Source organism: Ranitomeya variabilis, chromosome 3 (genome assembly GCF_051348905.1).
Source record: "Ranitomeya variabilis isolate aRanVar5 chromosome 3, aRanVar5.hap1, whole genome shotgun sequence".
Taxonomy (NCBI): domain Eukaryota; kingdom Metazoa; phylum Chordata; class Amphibia; order Anura; family Dendrobatidae; genus Ranitomeya; species Ranitomeya variabilis.
Window position 1 is genome coordinate 312,366,786 of NC_135234.1, and position 10,547 is coordinate 312,377,332.

The 10,547-nt window shown below is 49.4% G+C and overlaps 1 protein-coding gene across 4 annotated transcripts in view; it reads right to left on the minus strand.

The window, feature by feature from the left end:
- The window catches only part of YTHDF2 (YTH N6-methyladenosine RNA binding protein F2), a 54,457-nt gene extending 44,625 nt beyond the window's left edge, over nucleotides 1-9,832 (minus strand). For 2 of the 4 annotated variants that reach the window (XM_077295653.1, XM_077295652.1), the window contains exons 1-2: nucleotides 9,618-9,748; nucleotides 7,130-7,154 (exon numbers count right to left, since the gene is read on the minus strand). In XM_077295653.1, the coding sequence (XP_077151768.1) occupies nucleotides 7,130-7,154; nucleotides 9,618-9,644 (52 nt within the window). In that variant the 5' untranslated portion in view covers nucleotides 9,645-9,748. Of the gene's footprint in view, nucleotides 1-7,129; nucleotides 7,158-9,617 lie in introns of all 4 variants that reach the window. The other 2 variants (XM_077295649.1, XM_077295650.1) reach the window with 2 other exon arrangements.
- Nucleotides 9,833-10,547: the final 715 nt, after the last annotated feature.

The window sequence follows — 10,547 nt, forward strand, 5'->3', positions numbered from 1 at the left end:
CTAAAAGATCACTTTTTTGACTAAAAAGTTAAATGTTCATTTTTTCCTTCCATGTCGCTTCTGCTGCTGTGAAGCACCTGAAGGGTTAATAAACTTCTTGAATGTGGTTTTGAGTACCTTGGGGGGGGGGGGGGGGGCAGTTTTTAGAATGGTGTCACTTTGGGGTATTTTCAGCCATATAGACCCCTCAAACTGACTTCAAATGTGAGGTGGTCCCTAAAAAAAATGGTTTTGTAAATTTCGTTGTAAAAATGAGAAATCGCTGGTCAAATTTTAACCCTTATAACTTCCTAGCAAAAAATAAATTTGTTTCCAAAATTGTGCTAATGTAAAGTAGACATGTGGGTAATGTTATTTATTAACTATTTTGTGTCACATAACTCTCTCGTTTAACAGAATAAAAATTCAAAATTTGAAAATTGCCAAATTTTTCGCTAAATTTCCATTTTTTTCACAAATAAATGCAAAAATTATCGACCTAAATTTACCACTAACATGAAGCCCAATATGTCACGAAAAAACATTCTCAGAACCGCTAGGATCCGTTGAAGCGTTCCTGAGTTATTACCTCATAAAGGGACACTGGTCAGAATTGCAAAAAACGGCCAGGTCATTAAGGTCAAAATAGGCTGGGTCATGAAGGGGTTAACTGATGCATGAATACATCCACTCAATCCCATTGGCAGCAGAGGACAGCACTCCCAGAAATTCACAGATGTGTGAATGCAGCCTGAAGGTGTGATTTCTATGTGCTTAGATTGTACTGTCACACTGGGCCGATGGACGCCTTATAAGGCTGTCGTCACACTATCAGTATTTGGTCAGTATTTTACATCAGTATTTGTAAGCTAAAACCAGGAGTGGAACAATTAGAGGAAAAGTATAATAGAAACATATGCACGACTTCTGCATTTATCACCCACTCCTGGTTTTGGCTTACAAATACTGATGTAAAATACTGACCAAATACTGATAGTGTGACGACAGCCTAAGGCTACGTTCACATTTGCGTTGTGCGCCGCGTCGGGCGCTGCAGCGTCGCCGCATGCGTCATGCGCCCCTATATTTAACATGGGGACGCATGGACATGCGTTGTGTTGCGTTTTGTGACACATGCGTCTTTTTGGGCGCACGCGTCAGGGCGCAGAGGACGCAGCAAGTTGCATTTTTTTTGCGTCCAAAATCATGCAAAAAAAACACCGGATTACGTACCGGTAATGCTCTTTTATAGAGCCACGACAGCACCCACTGAGAGAGGGGATCCGCCCCTAGGAACAGGAAACCCTATGGAGAGATAAAAGGGGCGGTCCCCCTCGCTCCCACAGTTTGGGTTACAGAGATTGCGAGGAACCGCCCACCAGTATTAGTAGGCAATTTATTATCATTTTATCTTAAACTACTAATATTTACAAGAACCAATCACCCTTATCCGTGCTCATATGCAAACTAATATATAAGGGAGGGAAGTGAAGGGGTGCTGTCGTGGCTCTATAAAAGAGCATTACCGGTACATAATCCGGTGTTTTCTCTTCGCCACGACAGCACCCACTGAGAGACTTTCAGAGACAGTTATTTGGGGGGGATTATCGTGTTAAGAACTGATCTACCGAAACACAGGTCAGTGGAGGCAGATAGATCTAGTCTATAGTGACTATAGAAGGTAGTAGGAGACGACCAGGTTGCGGCCTTACATATGAGTTCTATTGGAACCTCTGCCCGCTCTGCCCAGGATGATGATATCGCCCGGGTGGAATGTGCCTTTACAGTCTCAGGTGGATCTACCCCTTTAGACGAATAGGCCAGGTATATCGCCTCCCGAATCCATCGGGATAATGTGCCTTTGGTAACACCAGCTCCTTTTCTTTGACCCTGGAAGGAAACAAAGAGAGCCCTGCTCTTCCTCCAGGGACTAGTCCTGTCTAGATAGGTTATCACAGCCCTTCTCACATCTAAAGTATGGTACTTTTCTTCCTCCTGATTCGTAGGGTTATTATAGAAGGTAGGAAGAAGGATTTCTTGAGATCTATGGAATTTAGTACACATCTTAGGCAAGTAGGAAGGGTCTGTTTTTAGGACAATCCTATCTGGCAATATTGACATAAATGGAGGATCTACTGATAGCGCCTGTATGTCACTTACCCTTCTTGCCGATACTAAGGCGACAAGAAGAGCAGTCTTGAGGGAGACATATTTAATGTGAGCAGAATCTAGAGGCTCAAACGGATGGTTTGTCAAGGCTTCAAGGACCAGATTAACATCCCAAGGAGGTGAGTTGGGGATATGGACTGGCTCTGCTCTCTGGCAGGCTGAGATGAATCTGGATATCCATCTATCTCCTGCAACGTTGTGACTATATAAAGCCCCTAGCGCTGAAACATGCACTTTTAAGGTGTTAACTGAGAGGCCTAAATCACGTCCTCTTTGGAGAAATTCAAGAATAATAGGGACTGGAATTTCATTTGACAAGGCTGAGGGATAGAGGCTTAAAAATTTTTTCCATACTCTTACATAGATCGATGTAGTGGATCTTTTCCTACTCAGCAATAGGGTATCGATTAGTTTATCAGAGAAGCCCCTTAGTTTTAACAGCTGCCTCTCAAATCCCAGGCTGTCAACCGCAGACCCTTCACATGAGGGTGGTTGAAGGGCCCCTGGGAAAGCAGATCTTGATTCTCTGGGAGAATCCATGGATCCGAGATGGACATGGCTCTGAGCAGGGAAAACCATGGTCTCTTTGGCCAGAATGGAGCGATCAATATCACACTCGCTCTGTCCTCTCTTATCTTCCTGATGACTGTTGGAAGAAGAACCATCGGGGGAAAGGCATATGCCTTCTGAAATGTCCATGGAATCTGGAGGGCGTCGAGAACATCGGGGTTGTCTGTTCGAAACATTGAGGCGAATGTTTTTACTTGCCTGTTGTCTCTTGTGGCAAAGAGATCTATGTCGGGTATACCCCATTTTATAGTTATCATACTGAATATCCGACGATTTAACACCCACTCCCCCTGATGGAGGGTATGACGACTGAGAAAGTCTGCTTTCGCGTTGTCTATCCCTCGGACATGAAGTGCTGATAAGGACAGAAGATGATTTTCGGCTATAGTCAAGATGTTTTCGGCTATAGACATGAGAGTGCCTGATCTCGTTCCGCCTTGATGGTTGACGTAAGCCACTGATGTCATGTTGTCTGAGAGAACCCTGGTATGTGTTCCGTGCAACTGTGGGAGGAATTCACATAGGGCATGATAGATGGCTTTTAGTTCTTTTTTATTTGATGAGTCGTCTAATTCCGAACCCGACCACAGCCCCTGGACAACCTGGTTCCCCAAGTGTGCCCCCCAACCATGAGGGCTGGCATCCGTAAATATTATGTTTGAGGGTTTAACCTCCCAGGGAACCCCGATAATTAGATGATCTGGTTGTAACCACCAGGTTAGAGATTGGATTACGTCACTAGAAAGGGAAATTTTACCGTCTAATCGGCCATGTAATTTTATCTCCTCATTTAAAATTGCATACTGTAAGCACCTCGAGTGGAACTGGGCCCATGGAACCGCTGGTATACATGACGTGAAGGAGCCAAGTAAGGACATACCCTCCCGAAGGGAAATTATAGGTTTATCTAGTATAGACTGAACTTTATTCCTCACCGTCATCTGTTTAGATTCTGGGAGAAAACACCTTTGAGTTATAGAGTCTAATATGATCCCCAAAAATACCTGTCGAGTCGTTGGGATTAACCTAGATTTTTCCCAATTTATTATCCATCCTAAGTTCTGCAAGGATGAAATCATGTGATTTAATCTTTGTTGACATTGTGAGGGGGATTTTCCTACTACTAGAAGGTCGTCTAGGTATGGGATTATGAGGGTGTCTTTTAATCTTAGAAATGACATGACCTCTGACATTAGTTTAGTGAATACCCTTGGAGCAATTGACAGTCCAAAGGGCATTGCTGTGTACTGAAAGTGCCGTATATATCCTTTTATGACAACCGCCACGCGGAGATATTGTTGATGTTTTTTAAAGATTGGGAGATGGTAATACGCATCTTTCAAGTCCAGAACCGTCATGAAGCAATGGGGAAACAGGAGTTTTATGGTGGAACGGATAGACTCCATTTTAAAGGTTTGATTCTCTAAGAAGGTGTTTAATTTTTTAAGGTTTATAATGGTTCTAAATGATCCATCCGGTTTTGGTATTAGAAATAACGGGGAGTAAAACCCTTTGCCCTCCTGAAGAAGTGGAACTTCCACCAATACCCCCTTGGACAGAAGACTCATTACTTCCTGTTCCAATGCCTCCTGTTGTGATTGAGATTTTAATGAAGTCAATAGAAATGAGTCCGGAGGGACTCGGGAAAATCTTAATTTTAAGCCGGAGGTGACAAGATCATTTGCCCAACTATTTGATGTTATCAGCCGCCATTTATCTGCGAAGGAGGATAATCTACCTCCCACAGGTAGATCCGCTCTAACGGGGTTTGTCCTCAGGTTTGAAAGGGCGCTTCCCGAAGAATGCACCCCTTTGTTTGGTGTCTCTAGTGGCCCAGCGGTCCTGGTTCTTAAAATCTTTCCTTCTATTAAACACTGGCTTCCGGAACGCTCTCCTATAGGATGGAAGGTAATTAACATTAGGGAAGCCCTTTTTTCTCTCTCCCGCTTTAGTTAAGATCTCGTCTAGTTTAGTACCAAACAGGTACTCACCCTGACATGGGAGGCCACACAATTTAGATTTTGTTTGGGGATCCCCCTTCCATCCCTTAAGCCACAGGGCTCTACGTGCTGCATTCGTGAGTCCCGCTGATTTGGCCGCCAAGCGTATGGAGTCAGCAGATGAGTCCGCCAGGAAGGCTGTAGCCCCTCTAATCAAAGGTATAGAGGATATTAATTTGTCTCTAGAGAGACCGCTTTTTAGTCCCTCTTCCAGGTCATTTAGCCAGACTAGCATGGACCTGGCGGTGCATGTAGCCGATATTGCCGGCCTAAAGGCTCCCGTACATGACTCCCAGGCTCTTTTTAAAAGAGTGTCGGTTTTACGGTCCAGTGGGTCTTGTAATGAGCCCGAATCCTCCACGGGCAGTGAGGATTTTTTGGATGTGGATGCCACTGCTGCATCCACCTTCGGGGCTTTTGACCATAATGAGAACTCATCATCATTAAATGGATAACGTCTTTTTGAGGTTGGAGGTAAACCTCTTTGCCCCTGGCTTTCCCACTCTTTCTTGATTAGATCTTTTACTGCCGCTATTACAGGAAAGGAGGGTCTTTTCTTTTCTGACAGACCAGCGAACATGATATCCTGCTGCGTTTTAGGGACCTTAGAATCTTCAATGCCCATGGTGTTGCAGACTGATTTTACCAGGTTATCAATGCTGTCGGTGGGAAAGCATGTATTTTGGTCCTCATCTGAGGAAACGTATTCACAGGAAATATCAGAGTCTGCATTTTCTCTATCAGACGACTGGTCAGATATAGGGGAAACGTACCCCTTTTTTCCTTTAGTACGCGGCTCTTTGACAGAACTATGTAGGGCTCGTAGTTCTTCTCTAATCATGACCCTAATGTCTTCCGATTTAACGGAGGCTTCTTCCCGTAGGGTAGAGTCAATACACGGTTTACAAAGCCTCTTTTTATGACTATCTGGAAGGGGCTGGAGACATAACGCACACTGTCTGTGTTTCGTTTTTTCCGTCCTTTTGGCCTAGGGTGTGAGGGAGAGGGAACAATAATCAGCCTAAATAGGGTAGATATACACTCACCCAGTGAAGCTGTGTGAAGGTACCGGCTGATGAGGAGGAGACTGAGGCACGGGTTGAGGAATGGCACGATCCGACTTGCTCTTCCTAGAAGATCCGCTCTGCTTAGAGCGGCTGGTGCTGGTATGGCTGCGTGGAGTGGATGCGGTGGCTTCTAACGAAGACATCACAGCGTCCGGCGCAGAATCCATAGTGGACGCCGGAGCGTTATCGCCGGCGTCCTTTCATATGGGGGCCGCCATCTTCTTCCGGTTGTACCCGGAAGCGCTAGTCACTTCCGGGTCGCGGCCATACTGTATGGGCCTGCGCTGCCGCCGGTGTCAGCGCAGGCGCTGTCCTCCTCCTCCATCACCCCGGAAGTTTACCTGTACTTCCGGGGGAATACACTGGGGCTCCATGCTGCATATGCGTCCGCCGAGGACGGCGCGACGCTAACCTCACCACAGCGTTGCTCCCGCAGACGAAAAACCGGCTGGAATCCCGTGAGCCAGCAACCACCGTCCTGGCCTCACGGCGTCTGCCAGCAGAGGGGGGAAACCGAAGCAGGACCCCCGACGCTGCTTCCAGCTCTGGAGCCCTTGCCGTCCCCTAAGGTAAACCGCGCAAGCGGCATCCAGGCTGGGCATCCTCTTCTCTCCATGGATTCCCGTAGGAACAGGAAACCAAACTGTGGGAGCGAGGGGGACCGCCCCTTTTATCTCTCCATAGGGTTTCCTGTTCCTAGGGGCGGATCCCCTCTCTCAGTGGGTGCTGTCGTGGCGAAGAGAAAAGGACGTTTTGCATGCGTTGCGTCGCCGACGCAACACACAACAACGCAAATGTGAATGTAGCCTACGAAGTCGAAATTCCCCTTCAGCCTATTTGTAAAAAATTAAATAAGCAAATGTCTCAAGGGTCATTTAGTCTACGTTCACATTAGCGTTCGGCGCCGCAGCGTTGCCGCATGCGTCATGCGCCCCTATATTTAACATGGGGGCGCATGGACATGCGTTGTGCTGCGTTTTGCGACGCATGGCCGCAAGCGTTGGGCGCAGAGAACGCAACAAGTTGCATTTTTTTTGCATCCAACTTTCGGCAAAAAAGGACGCATGCGTCGCAAAATGCAGCGTTTTAGCGTGCGTTTTGTTGCGGTTTTGTTTGCGTTGTGCGTTGCGTCGCCGACGCAGCGGCGCACAACGCAAATGTGAACGTAGCCTTAGACAAGCCAATAATCAGGAACAAACTGATTGTTACATTGGCTTCTATACAGCCGATCAGATAGGCTGCATGCTAGCCTATCAGCAGTAAATTAACAGCTACAGTCAGCAGATACAAATGAACATTAAACTAAACTTCCAAGAGACATACTTAATTGTAATCTCTCCTCACCTTTACTTCCTTGCCCCTTGGGTCTCTGCTAAAACAAAACAAAAATATTTAATCACAAATAGAAACCACCAGGAAAGGAAAACAAAGTATTACAAAAGGGAAGAGAAGGGCAGAGAGGGGGAGTCAAAGAGATGTAAAACAGAGAAAGGGATAATGTTGGGGGAGGGGGGAGAGATAAAACAGAGAGAAAGAAATAAAAGGGAGCGACACACACGAGAGAGGCGGGAATAGAGGGAGCGACACACACGAGGGAGGCGGGAATAGAGGGAGCGACACACACGAGGGAGGCGGGAATAGAGGGAGCGACACACACGAGGGAGGCGGGAATAGAGGGAGCGACACACACGAGGGAGGCGGGAATAGAGGGAGCGACACACACGAGGGAGGCGGGAATAGAGGGAGCGACACACACGAGGGAGGCGGGAATAGAGGGAGCGACACACACGAGGGAGGCGGGAATAGAGGGAGCGACACACACGAGGGAGGCGGGAATAGAGGGAGCGACACACGAGGGAGGCGGGAATAGAGGGAGCGACACACACGAGGGAGGCGGGAAAAGAGGGAGCGACACACACGAGGGAGGCGGGAATAGAGGGAGCGACACACACGAGGGAGGCGGGAATAGAGGGAGCGACACACACGAGGGAGGCGGGAAAAGAGGGAGCGACACACACGAGGGAGGCGGGAATAGAGGGAGCGACACACACGAGGGAGGCGGGAATAGAGGGAGCGACACACACGAGGGAGGCGGGAAAAGAGGGAGCGACACACACGAGGGAGGCGGGAATAGAGGGAGCGACACACACGAGGGAGGCGGGAATAGAGGGAGCGACACACACGAGGGAGGCGGGAAAAGAGGGAGCGACACACACGAGGGAGGCGGGAAAAGAGGGAGCGACACACGAGGGAGGCGGGAAAAGAGGGAGCGACACACACGAGGGAGGCGGGAAAAGAGGGAGCGACACACGAGGGAGGCGGGAAAAGAGGGAGCGACACACACGAGGGAGGCGGGAATAGAGGGAGCGACACACGAGGGAGGCGGGAAAAGAGGGAGCGACACACGAGGGAGGCGGGAAAAGAGGGAGCGACACACGAGGGAGGCGGGAAAAGAGGGAGCGACACACACGAGGGAGGCGGGAAAAGAGGGAGCGACACACACGAGGGAGGCGGGAAAAGAGGGAGCGACACACACGAGGGAGGCGGGAAAAGAGGGAGCGACACACACGAGGGAGGCGGGAAAAGAGGGAGCGACACACGAGGGAGGCGGGAAAAGAGGGAGCGACACACACGAGGGAGGCGGGAAAAGAGGGAGCGACACACGAGAGAGGTGGGAAAAGAGGGAGCGACACACACGAGAGAGGCTGGAAAAGAGGGAGCGACACACACGAGGGAGGCGGGAATAGAGGGAGCTACACACACGAGGGAGGCGGGAATAGAGGGAGCGACACACACGAGGGAGGCGGGAATAGAGGGAGCGACACACGAGGGAGGCGGGAAAAGAGGGAGCGACACACACGAGGGAGGCGGGAAAAGAGGGAGCGACACACACGAGGGAGGCGGGAAAAGAGGGAGCGACACACGAGGGAGGCGGGAAAAGAGGGAGCGACACACACGAGGGAGGCGGGAAAAGAGGGAGCGACACACGAGGGAGGCGGGAAAAGAGGGAGCGACACACACGAGGGAGGCGGGAAAAGAGGGAGCGACACACGAGAGAGGTGGGAAAAGAGGGAGCGACACACACGAGAGAGGCTGGAATAGAGGGAGCGACACACACGAGGGAGGCGGGAATAGAGGGAGCGACACACACGAGGGAGGCGGGAATAGAGGGAGCGACACAAACGAGGGAGGCGGGAATAGAGGGAGTGACACACACGAGGGAGGCGGGAATAGAGGGAGCGACACACACGAGGGAGCGACACACGAGGGAGGCGGGAAAAGAAGGAGTGACACACACGAGGGAGCGACACACGAGGGAGGTGGGAAAAGAGGGAGCGACAAAGAGGGGTCGGGAAAAGAGGAAGGGAGAGACACAAAGGGGTGGAAAGAGAGACACAAAGGGGGGGAGGGAAAAACAGCTAGACAAAGGAAGCGGAAAAAGAGACAAAGGGGTGGGAAAGGAGCCAGGGTGGGAAAGAGACTAAATGGAAGTGTTGACAGACAGTAAGAGGTCAGACAGGGAGAGGGAATATGGAGAGGGACAGAAAACAGCATCGAATTTGGAAATGACAGAGAGGGAGGGGAATGATAAGACAACAGAACACACAGCATCAGGTAAATATTAAGAATTGGGCCTTGGAGGATCATTTAGTAATGCTGATAGACACCAAGAATAAAAGAAGGGCAGTCCATGGCAGAATGAAACTACAGCACATGACTGGGAATGACAAAATGGCAAAGAGGAACAGCGCACAAGACAGGCAATGCAGGCAGAGGCTTCGAGAGGTGCGGGGGACGGTGAGGAATAGTGAGGGCGGGGTCATCTCGGTACCGGCTCCAGCAGACTACTGGCGGACATATCGTCGGCGGAGATTTGATCCGTGAGATGCAGCAGGAGCGCGCCCTGAAAGCAGGAAAGGGGAGGGGACTGTGGCGCGCACACAGATGCGCCGACATCGACGTGTTTCTGTGCCCAGGCGGCCATGTTGAGTATGGGCACTACGTCACGCATAAGAGGATCATGGGAACGTTCCTTTACGCCAGCTCGAGCTTCTAGGCTGACATGAGCGAGCTCTAGTTTGGCGCCAATGACGTCACTTGTGCGCGGTGACGCAGGAAGATGCGGTGGCACTTGTCAGTGATGGGCAGTCCGGCTCTTTTTCGTGATCCGGTTCATTCATTCGGCTCCGCTCACCATAAAGAGCCGGCTCTTTCGGCTAACGAACCGGCTCTTTTTTAAATAAAAATGCGTTTTACACAGTCATGGTTCCAGGTCTTTGCCTGTACAGTGACAGCCTCATCATACACCTCTATAAGTATCCAGTGAAGCAGTGCAGACTGTTTTCAGCATTGCAGTTTCCTCAGAGTGTTGGCTCTTGTGAACAGCGCCCTGCTACTCGGTTGTAGTAACGTATTACTTTCTAATATGGGTTGGTTTTGTACATTGCTGTGGTCATTCCCTCTTGGACACAATTTATCTGCATCCGTATTTTTTCTGCAAACGGAAGCAAATGCACAGAACTGCATCCTGATCAGGATTTGGTTGGAAATGTCTAATTCTGACTTCTGGGGCAGAGGGGAGAGATTAGTGAAAGGAAAAAAATGGTTCTCAGCCTGCGCAGTATGACATCCACATGCAGATCGGACGCAGACATCCTGAATCGGGGCGTCTACATTAACAATCATGTTTTTTGGATGCGCTGCCACGTACCAGGATGTCTGCAGATTTTTTTAACACCCAAAATTCACAACAAGCTGCGTT